The sequence below is a fragment of the Pelodiscus sinensis genome, chromosome 2 (genome assembly GCF_049634645.1).
Source record: "Pelodiscus sinensis isolate JC-2024 chromosome 2, ASM4963464v1, whole genome shotgun sequence".
NCBI classification, from domain to species: Eukaryota; Metazoa; Chordata; order Testudines; family Trionychidae; genus Pelodiscus; species Pelodiscus sinensis.
In genome coordinates, this window is record NC_134712.1 from 167851132 (window position 1) to 167871548 (window position 20417).

The window sequence follows — 20417 nt, forward strand, 5'->3', positions numbered from 1 at the left end:
TAGTACCTGGGCGTGCTCTACACAGAAATTAGATTCACAATCTGGGTATCCATAATGTTGCTACATGTGAGTCCTTACTTCCCCCCATGTTGTCTTGCACTGTCTTTAGGGACTCATTCTGATTGTATATACATTGGTTAACTCTTTCTTGGTTTGCATGGATTTACTCCAGATGTTTATCACAGTGAGCTCAGAATCAGCAGCTTACAATAATTCATCCAAACACATTAAGCTCTGCAATTTGAGTGGTTCTGCTCTTCTCCTCTGTGTTTTCTTTTGAATTGGTATAAATCACAGTAATAACATGTCAGCATTGTGGGAAGGCAAACAGTGAAACAGACGGTCTTTAGGCAAGGCATTTTGTCAAGCCTGAGTCTAAGATGCCTCCCATTTAATCTAAATAAATTTGATAGGTTAGAATAAAGGAATGGGGGTAGGGAAACAACTGTTAGCCCCAATTGCTTCTTCATTTCAGAGAACCAAATTGCATATAAAGTAGTTTTGAAGAGCAGATTATAATGAAGCTTAAGAGGTTGTTTCTAAAATTGGTTTGATTTTTTTTTCTTTTTACCGGGATTTCATGAAATAATCTTTGAATAAATTATTTTTCTGAAAGAAGCGATTGCTAAACCCTCTGTATCCTCAGTTGAGGCAAAATAAAAGTGTAAAATCCGCTATATTCCTTGAACACTAATTAACTGATCGACTATAACTGCAATCCCCGCTCATTCATAGTAGACTAACTTGACCTTTTCAGATAATCCTTTTTACTGCTTGAACATCACGTGTCGTATTTAGTTTGTGTTCTGCTAGAATATGGTACTGCTGAGGCACACATTATAGCACTATTATGGAAGTAGGCAAATAATTTGAGAGTGGGGGCAACTTTAGAGGTAATACAGAAGACAGATGATAAATATGAAACAGCAATTAAATTATTTTTGTTATGGTTTTCTCTCTTATTTTGTAAATCAAGTTCTTGTTCATTTGAAAAGAGAGCGCTCTCTGGGAAATAAGAAATGAAACATGCTAATTTTAATAACTGATGAGGTAGCTTCACAGTTGGATTGTGGTCCAGTGGGAGATGCAAACGTTACTTTAGAAAAATAACTTCTAATATCTAATTTAGAAAAAGTTTTTAAGATTAACGAAGAAATAGACAAATCAGTTCAAAGGCCAACATTTGATAAGTCTGCCATAGATTAAATTATTCCTCAATAGCAGACCTGCATTCAGTGTATCAGTGAATTTAAAAAAAAGTGTTATACAATATTAGTAAAGTTTCCCCTACTACATTTATCTTATAGCTTTACATTATATGCCATTGACAGTGGCAGTCAGTAGGTGTAATTCGCCTGTTACATGAACTGTCAGACCACATTATGCCAGAAAATGTACCTTAGCTATGTACTGTTCACTTTTGTGAGGCTCTGGCATATTTTCCAGCATAACATCTCTCATTTACTTGGAAGGAAGGGAAGGGGTAGTTCAGTTGTCAGGGCACTAAGTAGGTTCTGACTTGCTGGTAGACTTGAGTTCAAGTCCCCACTCCTCCACAATCTTCCTGTGTGACATTGGTTAGTGACTTACGGGTATGAACACTGTTCACATTGGCAAGCCACCCAGTTCAAGAGCTTTGCGCTAGTAGTGCTTCCACTAGCACTGTAAAAGCAGCTGTGTAACTAGCATTTAGAAATTGTATCTCAAGCTCTGAAGACCAAGAGCAACTTCAAAGTACTTTCTATATAGCCTTTTGTAAAGTGGCAACCCAAGCCCTTCTCACTCCAGGTTGGGAGGCAGTGCACTGGCAGTGTCAGTGTACCTTTGGAAATAGATTGGTGTCAAAAGAGGCACATAGGTAGCGAGTGGGATTTATAGAAGCACCTGAAGTCAATTATTTCAGTGGCAGTTAAGCATGTCTGTAAATCCCATTAGGCACATATTTGTGCTTGTAGAATAGTGATAGAATTGTAGCCGTGTTAGTCTGGTGTAGCTGAAACAAAATACAGGACTATGTAGCACTTTAAAGACTAACAAGATGGTTTATTAGATGATGAGCTTTCATGGGCCAGACCCACTTCCTCAGATCAAATAGTGGAAGAAAATAGTCACAACCATATATACCAAAGGATACAATTAAAAAAAAATAAACACATATGAAAAGGACAAATCAGATTTCAAAACCGAAGGGGGATGCGGGGGGGGGGGGGGGGGGGGAGGTAAATGTCTGTGAGCTAATGGTATTAGAGGTGATAATTGGGGAAGCTATCTTTGTAATGGGTAAGATAGCTAGGGTCTTTGTTGAGACCCACGCGTAGGGTATTGAATTTTAGCCTGAATGACAGTTCAGAGTATTCCCTTTCAAGTGCAGATTTAAAAGGCTTCTGAAGCAGGATGCAGGTAATTAAGTCATTGAGACAGTGTCCTTTCTGGTTGAAATGGCAAGAAACTGTTTTTTCTTTGTGATCCTGTCTAATATCTGTTTTGTGGGCATTGATCCTTTGGCGGAGTGGATCAGACACTTTGTAAGATCCTGGAAAAATTTTTGAAGGAGAAAGTAGTTAGAGACATTGAGGCTAATGGCAATTGGGACAAATTACAACATGGTTTTACAAAAGGTAGATCATGCCAAACCAACCTGATCTCCTTTTTTGAGAAAGTTACAGATTTTTTAGATAAAGGAAATGCAGTGGATCTAATCTACCTCGACTTTAGTAAGGCATTTGATACAGTACCACATGGGGAATTATTGGTTAAATTGGAAAAGATAGGGATTAATATGAAAGTTGAGAGGTGGATAAGCAACTGGTTAAAGGGGAGACTACAGCGGGTCATACTGAAAGGTGAACTGTCAGGTTGGAGGAAGGTTACTAGAGGAGTTCCTCAGGGATCAATTTTGGGGCTAATTTTATTTAATCTTTTTATTGCTGATCTTGGCACCAAAAGTGGAAGTGTCCTGATAAAATTTGCGGATGACACAAAGTTGGGAGCTATTGCCAATTCAGAAAAAAGATCGGGATATCATACAGGAAGATCTGGATGATCTTGTAAATTGGAGTGATAGCAATAGGATGAAATTTAATAGTGAGAAGTGTAAGGTTATGCATTTAGGGATTAATAACAAGAATTTTAGTTATAAGCTGGGGACACATCAGTTGGAAGTAACGGAGGAGGAGAAGGACCTCGGAATCCTGGTTGATTATAGAATGACTATGAGCCGCCATTGTGACATGGCCGTGAAAAAGGCTAATACGATCTTGGGATGTATTAGGCGAGGTATTTCCAGTAGGGATAAGGAGGTGTTAGTGCCATTATACAAGGCATTGGTGAGACCCCATTTGGAATACTGTGTGCAGTTCTGGTCTCCCATGTTTAAGAAGAATGAATTCAAACTGGAACAGGTACAAAGAAGGGCCACTAGGATGATCCGAGGAATGGAAAACCTGTCTTATGAAAGGAGACTCAAGGAGCTTGGCTTGTTTACTTTAACCAAAAGAAGGCTGAGGGGAGACATGATTGCACTCTTTAAATATATTAGAGGGATAAATACCAGGGAGGGAGAGGAATTATTTAAGTTTAATACCAATGTGGACACAAGAACAAAATGGATATAAGCTGGCTAGTAGGAAGTTTAGACTTGAGATTAGACAAAGGTTTCTAACCATTAGAAGAGTGAGGTTCTGGAACGGCCTTCCAAGGGAAATAGTGGGGGCAAAAGATCTATCTGGTTTCAAGATTAAACTAGATGGGTTTATGAAGGGGATGGTTTGATGAGATAACATGATCTTGGTAACTAATTGACCATTCATTATCAGTGGGAAATAGGAGTTACTATAGAGAACTTTCTGGGTGTCTGGCTGATGAGTCTTGCCCACGTGCTCAGGGTTTAGCTGATCGCCATATTTGGGGTCGGGAAGGAATTTTCCTCCAGGGTAGATTGGCAGAGGCCCTGGAGGTTTTTTGCCTTCCTCTGTAGCATGGGGTACAGATCACAGCTGGAGGATTCTCTGCATCTTGGGGTGTTCAAAGTATTTGAAGGCTTCAATATCTGAGATATAGGTGAGAGGATTATTCTAGGAGGGGTGGGTGAGATGTTGTGGCCTGCACTGTGCAAGGGGTCAGACTAGATGATCATAATGGTCCCTTCTGACCTGAGTCTTTAAAGTGCTACATAGTCCTGTATTTTATTTGTGCTTGTAGGCACCTCAGTATCTGTAAAAATCTGGCCCTTCATTTCCCCGTGCCTCAGTTTCCATCTGTAAAATGGAGATATTAGTGCCGTTGATAGATGTGATTTATGCCTAAGTTCCTCTGTAATTTAATGCATATCTTTGGAAATTTGTGGCATGAATATTCAATGCAAGTCAAAGGGAATTCTTGTGAAGCATGAACTCATAGTGAGTAACATCTGTCAGAATGTGGCCTGGCTGTTTTTGTTTTATTTATGATTCTTTAATCCTTATTATCCTGTTTAAAAATATTTTAGTTACCAAGGGCTTGTCTACACTACTGAGAAGATTGACGCTGCTGCAGTCAATCTTCCAGCATTTGAATTAGCGGGTGTAGTGAAAACCTGCTGATTTGGGCTGAGAGGGCACTCCTCACGAGCAGTAGTCCTGCCCCTCATAGGAGATGGGGAAGTCAGTGGAAGCATGTGTTCCTGTCAACCTCCCACTGTGTGTCAAAGCACCATTTAAGATACTTTGACTCCAACTAGGAGTTGTATATCTTAAGTTGACTTTCCCCTTTAATATAGACCATGCCTAAGTGAGAGAACAGAATCAGTTTGATATGGCTTAAGGAGTAAGTTATGCACATATAAAAGAACAGCAAATAGGCAAAAGGAACTATTCAAAATCCTACTTTTGCCTGTAAATTAATTGCCCAAATTAGAAACAGCAAATGCATTCACAGAAATCCAGGTTGGTACCTTAATGATTTATAAATGGGGGGTGGGAGAAGTGGGTAGACAGGTTTTTTCAACCAGCTGTAAATAACTGATTTAGGTATTTGTAATATGTTAACTTATGCTTTGGATCCATAATAATAGATCCCATTCCGTAATAAGATAAAAGTAATTTCCAAAGGCCAAATCCCAAAATACTTCTTATCCAGGTATCACTCCTTAACACACATGGCCCTTAAATGTGAATCTTTCTTGAAAAATCAGTTTGGTATTTCCTGCCATGTCAGATAGGTGGGTATTTTTCCCCCTCAGCAAACACTTAGGCTATGTCTACACTGGCAGGTTCTTATGCAAGAACGGACGTTCTTCCGCAGAGCATCCACACTGCCCGCCCGCTCTTGCGCAAGAAGATTTACAGTAAAGCGTGGTAAGAGAGGGCTTCTTGCGCAAAAGCTACGCTCTTTTCTAACAAGTGTAAGCTCTCTTGTGCAAGAGCTCTTGCGGAAGAGGGCAGTGTGGATGCGCAGCAGGGGTTTCTTGTGCAAGAAAGCCCTATGGCTAAAATGGCCATCAGAGCTTTCTTGCTCAAGAGAGCGTCCATGCTACCATGGGTGCCCTTGCGCAAAAGCACATGGCAGTGTGGATGTGTTCTTGCACAAGAACCCTTGTGCAAGATGTTCTTGCGCAAGAACTTGCCGGTGTAGACATAGCCCTAATGTTGGGAGTGAAAGGAGGGAAAAAAATATTCTTCCATGTGTGTTCCCCTATGTCCTCGATCCAGTGTCTGATTAAGTCATTGCAGTATAGGAACTTACTTCATCCTTCAGGGCTCAAGTGCTGTATAAACCAGCTGCAGGTTTTTATTAGTCTTTGGCAACCATTGATCTATTGTTTATTTTCTCATTTTTGTGGTGAAGGAAGGGATTGGTATGCAACAGGTTCACATATCTACCTTCTGAGTGTCCAGTAGCACCAGGGAAAGTAAAGGCATCTTTGGCTTACACTAGTATAAGAAGGGCAGTCTCATCAAGATCACAGATCTCTGGAGACAGTTCTGCCACTTATTTCTATGCATTACTCAAAGTTAGAAGTAGAATACCATTTAAAAACATATTGTGCTTTAGCTGTTGTGTTGTTTTTTTTCCTGGTTAAAAATGCTCCTTCCACTGTGTCCATTTTTCATATTCAAACTCAGATATATTTTGGATACGCTTTTGGCAGATGGCGTGCTACTTGTGTGGGAAGGATGTGCATTAATTTTAAATGCCAACATACATCACTAAATATAGTAATAATTCATGTTCAAGATACTCTGCTACATGTGAAGGAAAAAGAGATTGGATTTTAAATGAAAAGGGCAACAATGTGATGTCTTATTGTGAAACAGTTAGTAAATCTTGTTATGTTTGTTTGCTAGCCTTTTGTATGTTGTCAGGAACACATATAGGCTGTGTCTACATTGCATGCTTCTTGCACAAGAACAGCTGTTCTTGCGCAAAAACTTGTTTGGTGCCTACACTGCACGCGCGTTCTTGCGCAAGTAAATTTACAGTAAAGTGCTGGAAAACAGGGCTTCTTGCACAAGAGTTATTCCTCTCCCCACGAGGAATAAGCCCTCTTGTGCAAGAGCACTTCCACAAGGCGGCAGCGGAGACAGGCAACAGGAGTTTCTTGCCAAGAAAGTTCTATGGCTAAAATGGCTATCAGAGTTTTCTTGCACAAGAGAACGTCCAAACTGCCATGGACGCTCTTGCGCAAAAGCGCATCTCTTCCATAAAAGCACATGGCAGTGTGGATGTGCTCTTGTGCAAGAACTTTTGCTCAGGAACTCTTGCACAAAACTGTTTTTGTGCAAGAAGCATGCAATGTAGACATAGCCATTCTGTTTATTGAACTGACCCTAGATCCCTGTTTTATTAGTTGCCATTAGTTCTTCTGAGAGAGCTCTCCTGTGGCCTAGGGACTAATGCCTGCTTGCATGATGCCCTCCCCTTACATTAGTCAGTGTGTCTCAACTAAAGCCTGTGATTTTTTTTGTAAATTCTAGTTCACTATGCATGAGACTCCCTCTCGTTAAGATCCTAGCAAGCACAAACTGTGTACTGCATGTACTGGGTTTCATTTTTAAAAGCAGATTTCAATCTGAGGTTACAAAATTGTGGCTGCCTCTAGTTGTGGACACACTTCCTGGCGTACAGATGCTTCATTGCCTAATTTGGGAGTGAAGTGATGTCGCTAGCTATAGAAATGCTATGGATTGCACTTTTACTAAATGTCACCAACATTTTGTGTTTGCAACTAATTGCAAGTGTCACGTTGAAGCAGGAGGCTCTTTTAAAAATGAGGGCTCTGGGATATGTAGGTGAAAAAGATTGTGACAGATAAATAGCATTATGATGTGTAAAGATGGGGAGCAGAGCTGGTGCAAAACACAAGATGGGCTATTCAAGAGAATCTAAAATCATGGAGACACATCCAACTGAATACCTTAGCTTCAGAAAGATCTCTCTCATGTGTGCATTCAATGATGCAATAGAAGTTTTAATCAAGCAAATCCCCAGGAGTTGGCCTTATCTATAGACATATGATAAAGCACTTTGGGAAGATGGCTAAGCCCGGTCATTGGACAGTATAAACAACCAAAGACACCAAAACAGTGGAAGTCAGCAGTTCTTCTTAAGACTGGCAGGGACTCCTCTTGTCTAGGAAGCTAGCAGTCTGTATCTTCCACTAACCCAGTTTCTTGTTGTCATCAACTTTTATCAAGTTGATCTGGTGTTCTGCACAAAGGGCTTCAACCAATTTTACATACATTGGTTCGTCACAGTTTGAAGCAAGAACACAAAGGTGGGCTTGGCGTTTGTCCAAGGCTTTGGCAGCTTCACGAATACCACGAGCTAAGCCATCGTGGATGAGTGCGGTCTTCAGCACTTCTTGCAGGGCGGTGTTAACATCCATTACACCTCCAGCAGTAATGCCTTCCTCAGCCATGGTCGGTTGGGGGTCGCTCCCGCCTGGGTTTTGCCCCTTAGCCTCTGCTAGTATCTTCCACTAGTCACTTTATAAGATAATGGAAAGAATGGTACAGTCAAGACTGTTATGGTGGCTTCTAAAAGAAGGGAAGATCGAATTACCCACACGGCATTCAGGCCTTTCATTCAGCTCTGGACCCAATGATGGCATTCTGTCAGCCTGTTCTTGATGGATTCCAACTAAAGCCATCACAGTCATTGATAAAAGTCCTTTTGAATCCCAGTGTAGCATTTGATAGGCTGGCATGATAAACTCTGAGTCAAACTTAAGAGAGATGGGAATTCATAGCAAAACATGCCTCTTGATAAGAGATTTGCTGCAGTACAGAAAAAATAATAGTAAGACTAAATGTTAATTTTGATAAAGACAAGGCCACTCAGCATGGAAAAATTTCAGGGTTTGGTTTTAATTTCTCTTTTCTTGCTGAGCTCCTCTGGACTGCCAGATTGGTTGAAATCATCTCCATACAGGTATGAAACAGAAGTATCTGGAGTGTGAATTGAATGACAGCTTGATTAGGCAGGCAAAGGAACATAAAATCCAGCTGAGTCCAGCCAAAAGAGTCCACATACCATACCATTGGTAGGAGAAGGTATTGCTGCTGGAGAGAAACCTGGTGTATTTTGGAATGACCTTGGCCACAGAACTAAGGTTTGAACCAGAAACATAGCAGCCAAAGAAAAGAAGAGCCTGAAACATATATGATGGAATTCCAGTACCAACTGGGGTTCTTGTTGTGGCCAGTCTCTGAATACAGCATACTCCTTGACAGTTCTCTAAATACCCGAATATGCCTCATCTCTCTAGTCACACATTTGTTCCCAAGTAGACTTGTCAAGACTGACACTGTACAATCATTTGCAGTTTACCTGATAACTGGATTTGTAAGATCTGATCTAACAGTAATTTGTGAACAAGAGCATCTTGAAAATCACAGAAAACAGTTAATTTCGTATGGAAATAGTCTCCCTTCTCTAACTGAATGTCATCATTATTGAGGAACCCTCCTTCCCCTCCCCCCAAAAAAACCCACCAAGGGTGAAAGGATTGTCTTGTTTCAAAAGAGGTATAAAGTCCACTAAAGAAACAGTGGTATTTCAAGATGATAGGAAGATTAGGTGCATAAAGAAACTTGTATATCTATTAATTCCTCTACATGAACCTATTTACTTTAGTAAATGTCTCCTTCTTTTGAAACCTTGCTCAAAGGAACACCTGGACGTGTCTTTAAGGAAAATTGCATAAAAGCCATCCAGCACTGTCGGTTACAAGGCAAACAGATTTACACATACACTGATGGTTCATCACAAATATGTCAAGAGTTGTGAATGTGTATCTGCTTCTGGTAACCTAAATGGAGAGAATATAGGGCATGCATCAGTTTGAATTATCTGACTGAAATGAAAGCTAATAAAGAAAGTAGACAAAGGTGGATGTTCTCTTGTTGTTGACTTGCAAGAAGCAACCCTTAGTTCCTTTTGAAGAACTCAGAATGGTATCAACAGTGCAGTTCAAAAGGAGGCTCAAAGAATCAGAGAGCAAGGCAATAAATTAAAGAAAAATAATGAAAGGTGTCAGATCTGACACACTCATATCTCTAGATGAGTGCACAGTGGCGTTTTGGGGTGGCACCCCTCCAGGTAAGTTGACTTGGAAATGTATGTTATGGCACAAATTTAGATGTTCCCAGTAAGTATACAAAAAGCAAGGATACTACTCAGCAAAAGTGCCAGTTTGAAAGAGACCATTTTTATGATCAACATTTTAAAAAAGTGTAAGTCAACTCAGCAGTAACTTGCATTTGGTGCATGTGTGTGTGTGTTTACTTCCATAAAATATTATCATTTTATGCTCAATCTTTGTTCATATATCCATACATCTAAATTCTCACTCACGCTTGCAGTGTAAATAGGTTAAAACATTCAAGGAGTCAATTTTGGTAGCTTCAAATGAAAATTAATAATAAAAAGGTTATATAACACTGTAATTTTAACAGGATAAAGCTGTGAGAGGTTTCCATGGTAACGCTGCTGATAGCAAATGACTTCCCCTGGCATCTGGACATGTTTAGGGCTTATGATCTGACTGCAGGCAATACTAGAAGATTAGATTAAAAAAACATGATTGATACAAAGTTCAGAAATAACACAGCATCTCTTTATTAGGAAAAAACACAACCATTTCCAATGAAGTTTGTGCAATTCTGGAATGACAATTACAGGCTTGTGAAGGTTACTGAGGCTCGTTCTACATTATTATGTGTAAATTATTTTCAGCAATGGTTGTAACCAAAGATTACTCTAAAATGCTTTGTGTTCACACACAGTACTGGTGCAGACTGGGTTACCTCCACATTCAGAAAGCATGCTAAAATTTTGCAAAAGGGATAGATTATACAGTTTGTCTTTATATAATCCTTGTCTACTGCTGCACCTAGCCTGGTGTTAAAACTGTGCATGCTACAATAGAATTGGAAAACAGCTAGGAAATGGCTGCCCAGAAAAGTTCTGGAAGAAATGTACTTGTCATCTGTTTTCCAACAGGTCTTGCAGTTAGTACAGTTTTACTCCTCCTGACTAGAGGCCTTAGTGTTAAATCCCATCTACACTGAAGAAAATACCAGGTATGGGAAATCAATTACATCATTGTAATTTTTTAACTCAATTAAAAACTAACAAATGTGAGTACTTGGTGCAAAAGATCTGAGGCCTCTATTCAGCAAAGCACCTGATCACATTCTTAAAATTTTAACTTTAGGCATTTGTTTGAACCCTATTGAATCAGGCCTGAAAGTTGGTTGTAGATATTTCTACATTGGAAACAGTACAGAAGCATGGCTATAGATGCACTGTTGTGATGTGGACAGTTACTACAGCAATTGAAGGTGGTCTTCTGAGAGGCATACTGTGTTTCAGAGGGCATGACTTTTTTCAAAGTCCTGAGTAATGTAGTTAAGACAACCTAACTTTGTAGTCTAGACCAACCCTTGGTTAGCTGGGAAAGCAATACATTCTGTGCCACGTCATCACTTTCTGCACAGTTCACTTCACACTCCAGGCAGCATCAAAAAGAGTCTCTCCTTTTTGAGAAATCCCAGGAAGAAAATATATTTTAAATGTTGTTGGGTCATGGGGGGCGGGGAGGAAGCAGCTGTAGGCAGCTTTAGGAAAAGTTTGAGATTGCTGTAATCCAGAGGATTAGCAATACTCTGGGGAAGGAGCCTATAAAAAAAACTTTTTCAAAGCTAACAGTACTGCGAGAACAGCCATATAAAAATAATGGAGGTCTTACAATTCACAGAATGATAATGGTGACGAAGAGGGAAGAAAGGGATTAATTTTCTTAATTCTTAGACCACGCTGATTTTTTGCTCTGATGCTGAGTTGTATTAAGAATGGTTTGCTTTGCTAGACAATATCTGAATAAGCTTCCATGTATTATGCCATTAAGTTCCAGCTATTCATTTTGTTGCATCCAGTACATGCCATGCATCCATTAAATCTGAGTAATGCGTCCTTTTCTACTGCTAAAAACTTTTGAATGTGCTGACCATATTTCCTATTCAAGCAGGAGGAAACAGTCACAACAGGTGAAAAGGAGACAGCTGGTATTGCTGAGGAGGAGAGTAAGGTAAATATGAACAGCTATAGGAGGGTATATGTTCTTTAATATCACAAGAAAAGGATTGCAGAATTGTGTGCGTTGATTTTTTGTTTTCCATGTTATCAACAGGCAGGCGGATAGAATATGTGCTAGCTAGAACAGCTCACATGTCAACGCCGACCTATTTTAGAACCCATCTATTGAAATAGTACAGAGTCATAATTGTTTTAGGGCAGGGAACAATGTGGTTATGTGGCAGAGGGTGATATAATATTGGTCCTATTGACATTTAGAATGAACAGAAAATATATTGCCATGGAGTCTGAATGGCTTTTAACACTTCCTGTGGATTTGTTTGTCTGGGTTCTTAATAGTATCTTTTTTTTAAAAAATCATTCATCATTCCATTTTTCTAGCATGCTAAGCCCCAAACTGAAGCAGAAGTTAGAATATAATCCTTGAAAATTTTTATTTTCTAAAGTACTAATTCGACATTTCATTAGATTTTTTTTAAACACCTTAAAAGTTCAATGAAATGTTGTACCTATGATGTACTGTTTGTTTTAGATTATGTTCTCATAGGGGTGAAAAAACATAGACTGTTTATTCTAGATTCTTGTTTCCTAAAGTGCAAGCGTGACCATGCATTTTAAAATATGGTGAGTGTAATACAAGAGGATTTCAGCACTAGTGATTGGAAATTAAATGCAGAAAGGATTGAAAAATAAGGAAACCAGAGCCTCTGGTAACTAATCAATTTGGGTCCAATCCTGCAAGGTGCTAATTACCTCTCTTTTTATCTAAGTTTTTTTTATTACTGCCCATCAGTGTGAAAAAAACTATTTGCATGTATATGCAACCACACTTAAGCTGTAGCCCTCAGCAAGTGCTGTGAGTATCATTGTGGCCCCCAAGGCTTCCCAAGTTGAGCAGCCCTGATTTAGATGGTTGTTCAGTACCCTACATGAGAAATCCATCCAGACTTCCACAGGATTTATCCCCTAAAGCATTAGCTTCAGTCCTCAATAGCATTATTTTAACTTGCTTAGCTACAATTATATTTAATGATCACAACAATTATCTAGTCAATTTTTAAATCCAGCCATTGGAATTAATCTTAATTTAGTGAAAACTCACATGTACTATTCAAGTCAACCTTTATGGGTTTGATCCTGTTGACTCATAGAATCCCCCAGCATTAAATATCATGGGCCATATTTCTCCTCTTACTTACTCTTCTTCTATATACAGGAGAGTTTAATATATCATCAGGTAGCATATGTAGATATACAAGTACCTGTCTGATTGACCACTGCTATCTAGGGCAAAGTCATGATCTCACTGAAGTAAATGTGAATTTTGCCATTGATTTAAATGGAGGCAGGATTTCATCCTAACTGATAAGAAGACTTATCCAAGATATGATAGCGAGAAATGGCTCCATTTTTACCATTTGCCCTTGTAGTATCAGCAGAAACCCAGTTTCTTTCTTCTCTTGTTACAGTCTATGCCACAAGAATGAATAATGATGCTATGTTGATGCATGATGTACATACAACGACTAATATGACAAGGGGCTGTAAGAGTCTGATAGTTTTGTGTACCATATTTTAGGGTCGATAATTATAAAATTACAACCTACTTCCTTCATGGAATAAAATGGACTGCACAAATCCAAACAATAGAAAAGAAGGGTTGATTGTGATCACAGCAGATAGCAGGATCAGTTTCTGTGGCATCGTGTTAGAGGTATAGTGAATCAAATCAACCTAATATGCACTGCCACGCACATTTCTCCTCCACTAGCTTCTCTCTGGGTTTATAAAATGATTGTTTCTTTGAAGCAGGACTGCTGAAATTGGTAGTATAATGAAGGCCTGGCTTGAAGATTTTATCCATAAGTCTCATGGTTGAGATACTGAAGTTTGCTGGTAGAATTCAATGCGGCTTTCTATTAAAGCAGTGCATACTTGATTTTTGTATCAAATGCAATTAAAATGAAAATCTCCTCTATACAGTCACAAACATTAGCTTTACTCATATTTTGGAAAGAAAATAGGAAAGATTTATTTACCAGTCTCATTAATCGTTAACCATGGCTGAGACCACTGCAACATCCAGCATTGATGGCAGCCAACTCAGAGTGGATATGAACAACCTTATTTATGAAGCAGATATCTGATGCGAGACAACAAGGAATATCAGCCTATTAACCCACCAATGCCAGTTCTGTTAATGCAGCTTGATAAATGCAGCAGTGGAAGGGAAAGACAATCATTTTTACTCCCAGTCTCACTGTGGCATGATTCATCAGAAATACCATAATGAATATGCTGGAATTTGGAGTAGGACTTTTCTATTGGCCCATCCCCACAAGTAGATGAAACTAGCTGGGGAAAGGCATCCATTCATTATGTTCTATGGACAGCCTCCGCTGTCTGGGTTCTGATGGAGCTGCAGCTCTTTTGAAAGTAGCCCTTCTCCAGCAGAATCCATGAATAAAGTGCAATACAGACCCATCTGCCCTCTCCTAGAGGCAGATCCTCCAGCAATGCAGCTTTAAGGCAAATGAGCCCTCCAATTCTGCTCTAAATGTTTTTATTGTAGCGTATGCTTTATATCTGTGCCCAATATGCAGCACTATGGGTACATCTAGACTACCGGGTTTTGTCGACAGAAGTTTTGTCGACAGTATCTGTCGACAAAACTTCTGTCGACAAAGAGCGTCCAGACACATTGAGTTCTGTCAACAAAGCAAGCTGCTTTGTCGACAGAACCCTGTAGTCTAGACGCAACCCTACAGGCAATAACACCTTCTGTCGACAGAACTCAGCGGTAGTGTAGATGCTGGTATAGTTTTGTCGACAAAAGTCCACTTTTGTCGACAAAACTCAGTAGTCTAGACACACCCTATGCCTTTAAACCATTTTTAGTTTTGCTAATGCCTTAGATCTTCCCTGAAGTGACTTCTGTGGATGCCACTAAATATACTAAGGAAGCATCAATACAGCTCCCCCCCCCCCACACACCCCTTTAAAAATAAGGTGCAGAATAGAAGCAAAAGGCATAATTCTCCTTGTATTTATCTTGATGTGAATATATATTAACATAAAAGCCTGGAGCTCTTTAAAAGTGGCCTGGGTGCAGTTGGCAAATAGCTGAAGACAAGAATGATGGCCGTGGCTAAATGGTTTCTATTCTCTGTAGATAGTAGCTGTAGCTGAAGACACTGGTGCCGTTGAAAATGCTGTTTTAACTGAAGCAAGTGAAGATACTGCTGTAGCTGAACCCGAAACAGCTGATGAAGATGACAAACCTAAAATAGAAGGGAAGGATGCAGAGGTGGCTCAGGTAGGACTTTGTCAAGATGCTTTCTGAACCACCACACTAAAGAAAATACTGGACTGTTCATGTCTCCTAAGCCTAAGATACCACAAAATATCTTCTCAGGAGCATGATGGCTTAGCTGTCCATATGAGCCCCCTTTCTGTTTTCAGAAAGTAGCAAAGTCACACCACTCACTTCAGTAGAGCTATGCCAATTTATACCAGCTGGGAATCTGGCCCAATGTGCCCCAAAATAATTTCTGATGACTGTACAGTTGATAGATACGCTCTCAGATGTGCTCTGGGGATCATAACCAACTCAATTAATCCTAAAGATAAGCAGAAGCTAGTTCATTCCATTAGCTATAAGTCTGGTGAGCAGTGGCTGGTTAAGCAGAGCTTTCAGACTCTTCAGATGTGTTTTTTATTTAACAGATGTATTTCAGTGATAAATAAGATGAAGTGCATTGGTGTTCAGAGATACTGAACACATGTAATTCTCCTTGAAGTCAACAGCTGTGATGAGTGCTCAACGGGGAAGATTTGCAGAGGCACAAAATTTAGCACGGGCCTAAGTCCCACTATTTTGCATTGGGAGTTAGGTACCAAACTGTTCTTTGTGCCTCTGAAAACCTCTCCGCTGCCCTGGCACTTCTGAAAGTCAAGCCTTAAATCCCATGTAAATGGGAGGTCTAGAAGAAACAAATTGCACGGATATTCCAGTGAGTGGTCAGGAAGGCGTCCGTCGTTCCAGTGGCTGGAGACCAAAGAAATAACCTTATGTGGTACCCTGTCAGTTGAGAGTTGGAGGACTTCCATGTCATGATTCTTAGGTTCTGCACATCAGTTTGTTCTGGTCGCCCTCCTCTTGTCTTGCTCTTCAGGTTGTGGATTGCTTTTTCTTATATGCTTATCCAATGCCTCACACAAGGAAACTGGGGTCTCTAGGTGCTACCTCAGTACAAGTAATTAATAATAATACAATAATCAGAACAGCCCCTGACCCAGCAATAAAAGTTCTCTCTCTATGCAGGGCTTGGGGTGTTTTTTAACCCAGACTAGATAAAATAAGGAATTGATAGGCTGGTCATCCTTCCCTTCTACCTGCTTCCTCACAGGGAGTGGAAGAAGAGGGACAGATTTAGGAAACAGGAATTCATTTATATAACTTCTCCCACACCACACATTAATGAACAGTGCTGCAGCAGTGAGGGAGAAGTATTTCCCTTGAGAACCAGGATGAATTGGTTATGTTGGCCAGCTGGCCAATGGACCCTTTAGAGGGTTTCATGCTCTAAATAGCTGCATAAAATCCTGTCTGCACACTGCCCTTATATTAACATGATAGTAATGGGCTTCACATGGTTTCCTCCCTCATTTATGTTGGTGTCAATCAGGAGAAACTTCTCTTAACTCAATGGGTTTTAAATGGTGTTTAAGCTTTTGCAAGTGAATATAGAGGGGCTGATTTTGCTCTCTCACAGGGTTTGCATTCATGTCAGAGTTACTGTCAGTGGAGATACTTCTGATTTACAGCCATGGTATGGCCAAATCCAAAGCACTTTGAAGTTAATGTCCATGGATGTTGGATAGGGGCCTTGGTGAAAACTGAATAAGGTGCAGAGCATTTTATCGTCTGCTATGATGAGTCGTAATCCACTGGTAGTTATATAGAGAACTGACATGGGGAGAAAAGGAGACTCGCAGTCTCAAACTGGGAGGATATTATGCCGTAGGTGCACTAGCAAAGTTCTTGTCAACGAGAAGATCAACTGTGCATAAAAGGAAAATATATCCATATTTTCTCTCAAATAGTGTAGGGAATAGTGTAGTGTAGTTTACCCCTAAAAATAGAAAAGCAAATAAGCTTTGTTCCATGCTTTTTAGAAGCAATCTTTCAGAACATTTCTTTCTTTTTTTTTTCCCCAGGAGAAAATCAGCAGCATCCCTTCACTAGTAATAGAGCCAGCCTCAAACAACGAAGATGAGGGAGAGGAACATGAAGTAAGAGGGAACAAATCCGAAGATGTTGTGGAAGACATTGGCATTCAGGGCATTGCAAGTGATGCCAGTGAAACGTCACAGGTTGTAAGTGAGCAGAAAGCCCCTGAGGAAATCCAGACAACATCCTCTGAAGAACAGCCTGTGTCAGCAGATGCAGCCCATGGAATGCCACCTGGCTTTCTCTTTAAGGTCTACATGAGTATTAATCATTCTTATTTTACACATTCCTTTAAACCTAACATCAAGTGTAAATAAGCATATCCAGGAACACAGTTTATTTAGGCTGTTGGCTGTGTGGTTAAGTAGCAAAAATGTGAAGCAGTTTTTTCCTCCATAAAGGGGGAAATAACACTTGTACTGTTGAAAAGTCTCAGCGTGGTAGCCATGTTCATCTGCAGGACTTGACAAACCACGGCAAAAACCACTTGCCAGCCCTGCACTACGCATGCATGAACCGCCAGTGAAAGGGGCGACCGGCTGAAATCTACTCGCCACGGGCAAGTAGACAAGCGGATTGGTCGAGCCCTGTTCATCTGTATCTGCAAAATTAACAAAGAGGTCTCTGGCACCTTAGGCAATGTCTACACTACAGATAAGATTGAAGCAGCTGCAGTCAATCATCCGGGGTTCAAATTAGCAGGTCTAGTGAAGACACGCTAATTTGAACTGAGAGGGCACTCCCATGAATGCCGGTAGCTGTGCTTCCACAAGGAGTAAAGGAAAATGATGGGAGAGCATACTCCCTTTGACTTTCTGTGGATGGTGCCAAAATTAAAGTTAAGATACTTTGACTTCAGCTATGCAATTAACGTAGCTGAAGTTGCACACCCTAACTCGAACTCATCCCCTAGTGTAGACCAGGTCTTAGAGACTAAGAGATTTATCAAGGCATAAGCTTTTGTGAGTAAAACCCACTTCATCAGATGAATTGGAGTGGCAGTTTACAGAAGCAGGCCAAAGTTGCTTGTGTGACTGAAGCTAATTAAGTCAGGGTGGAAGTGAGTCATTCACAGCATTTGGTCTGGAGATGTGAAAATTCAGAGAGGGGAAATTGCCTTTGTGATGCATTAACCAGTTGAGATCCTTATTCAGTCCCAAGGTGATAGTGCTGAATTGGCAAGTGAATTCCAGCTCATCTGTCTCCCTCCATAATCAGGTTTTAAAAAACTATTTTGTAGAAGGATGGCTGCTTTCAAATCCATTACTGAATGGCCAGGGAGCTTAAAGTGTTCCCCTACAGGTGTATGTGTGTTATCATTCCTGATATCTGATTTGTGTCCACCTTGTGTGGGGGGGAAAGGAGGAGGATTGTGGGAATGTCACCCTCACTTCTGTGTTACCTTCAGAGCTGTATTGTCCCTCTCCTGCACAACCGGATATAGAAGCCCCCTTTGTTGGGGCACTCCCAGGAGCAAGGGGGCATCATATTTCATGGTGAAGGGCTTTATTCATGGTACATGACGAGTGTTCCATGGCCATGAAAGTGGTGAGGCTCTAATCATAGATGTAATTACCAACACATAGGGATGTAAGAGAGAGTTTAACCAGTTAACTATTAACAGGACCCAATAAGCATCAGCTTAACAGTTAAGCTGCCTTGGGGCTGGGAGACTATGGGGCCAGTACTGCCAGGAGCCCAAGGGGCAGGCAGCCCATGGAGCCTGTTTAATTGTGTAACCTATGGAACTGTAATTGGTTACAGTGTTAGTTAATCCTTTTTACATCCCTACCAGCATGCAACAGCGCTTACCAGTCCACACAGTAGAATTCCCATTGCCCACACCTTTAACTGCCCACTGGAATTATACCATATTCCTCATACAGTTGTTTCAGAAAATCCTGTTACTGTATGAATAAGGACAGTAGGATTTATCCAAGGAGCAGAACTCATGGGCTGTTACAGCATCACTGTTCCTCCAGACCCTGTGACTTGGAGTTGTGGTTATCCCCCTGTCATTGAAGCAATGAATGAATGGTCAGCTTGGTATGTGTATTTCTTCATAGAGGACAATAAAAAACATGTAACTAAGCGAGTCGGCCATTTTCTATATTTGCACTGATATCAGCTTAAATAGAGGAAATGCCATGGCAGCATGAAAGCACAGTACAGGTACACATGGTTTAACCTTAGTTCCAAGAGACAATTTTTCTACTTGACTTTTCTTAGTACTTTCTTTAGATGAGATCCTCATGTTTTGTTTTATTTCAGGTTGAAGCTCTACATGATTTTGAGGCAGCTAATACTGATGAGCTTAACTTAAAAAGAGGAGATATAGTACTAGTAATCCCTTCTGAGGCCACTGCTGACCAGGTAAACAACCAAGGAATGGTTTCTTTTGCTATTTTTCTTTTTCTGGAGAGGCTTCCAAAGTTAAGAAATGCACTCATTTAAAAATCAATCACTGTTAGGTGAAAATAAAATATGAAGTCAGAACACATTGAGACTAAAACTAAGAGTAAAAGGCAATACTGAAAATGAAGTACATGTATTGAAGGTATGATTTAACCTTCACTGTGGATCAAGATTCTTCTAAATTTCATTTGGCTGCTTTAAATCATGGTGCACGCAGCACGCACGCGCACGTCCTCCCTCCCTCTGCGCACACACACCTTCCATACATATAAATACAGGAGGCCCCGACTTGCGACGTGATTCATTCTGGACGAAGTGTCGAAAGTGGGGGTGTCGTAACTCGAACCCACATTTACAGTAGATGCTGTGCGCCGTCATAAATGCAGGCTGAGAATGTAAGTTGGGGGTTTCCGGCCCCTTCTGCACTTACAAAAATGGTAAGTGCAGGGAGTTGGAACTCGGGTGGTCACATATCGGGAGCCTCTGTAGTTCATTAGATCACTGAAATATCATGTTCTAACATTTCAGCAAAATTGATTATATGGTAATCTAGTGTTTTGAGCTTGTTATACATATAAATTTGAACAGATCAAATCCATACAAATTAGGTCATAGAGCAAATGCTCACAAATTGTCTAACCCTACAAGCAAGTTATATGTAGTAAGTCTGGAGCTTTAAACACTGCTCACTGGAAGTCTAAATCTCTTAGGGTATGTCTACACTACCCTCCTAGTTCAAACTAGCGGGGTAATGTAGGCATACCGCACTTGCAAATGAAGCCCGGGATTTGAATTTCCCAGGCTTCATTTGCATAAGCGGGGAGCCGCCATTTTTAAAACCCCGCTGGTTGGAACCCCGTGCAGTGCGGCTACACGGGGCTCGAACTAGGTAGTTCGGACTAGGATTCCTATGCCGAACTACCTAGTTCGAGCCCCGTGTAGCCGCGCTGCACGGAGTCCGAACTAGCGGACATTTAAAAATGGCGGCTCCCTGCTTATGCAAATGAAGCCCAGGAAATTCAAATCCCGGGCTTCATTTGCAAGTGCGGTATGCCTACATTACCCTCCTAGTTCGAACTAGGAGGGTAGTGTAGACATACCCTTACAGTACACTACCCCTGCAATTCCCTACCCAGACAAAACACCTAGAACCTTCAGCCAAATCTCTAGTGGTATAGGCTGTTCTGGACCA

The 20417-nt window shown here is 40.6% G+C and overlaps 1 protein-coding gene and 1 long non-coding RNA gene across 6 annotated transcripts in view; one reads left to right on the forward strand and one right to left on the reverse strand.

Moving 5' to 3' along the window:
• The window catches only part of AMPH (amphiphysin), a 182259-nt gene that overhangs the window by 156930 nt on the left and 4912 nt on the right, over positions 1-20417 (forward strand). Inside the window, exons 18-21 of one of the 2 annotated variants that reach the window (XM_006124072.4) lie at positions 11507-11569; positions 14750-14893; positions 16798-17061; positions 19082-19183. In XM_006124072.4, coding sequence (XP_006124134.2) covers positions 11507-11569; positions 14750-14893; positions 16798-17061; positions 19082-19183 — 573 coding nt within the window. The remainder of the gene's footprint in view (positions 1-11506; positions 11570-14749; positions 14894-16797; positions 17062-19081; positions 19184-20417) is intronic. The other variant, XM_006124073.4, reaches the window with a different exon arrangement.
• LOC142827268 (uncharacterized) overlaps positions 1-20417 on the reverse strand; it is a 154601-nt gene that overhangs the window by 26700 nt on the left and 107484 nt on the right. The window contains exon 3 of one of the 4 annotated variants that reach the window (XR_012901877.1): positions 18460-18822. The exons of the other annotated variants lie outside the window; for them this stretch is intronic. This is a non-coding gene — a long non-coding RNA (uncharacterized LOC142827268). Of the gene's footprint in view, positions 1-18459; positions 18823-20417 lie in introns of those variants that run through there. 4 annotated transcript variants of the gene reach the window in all.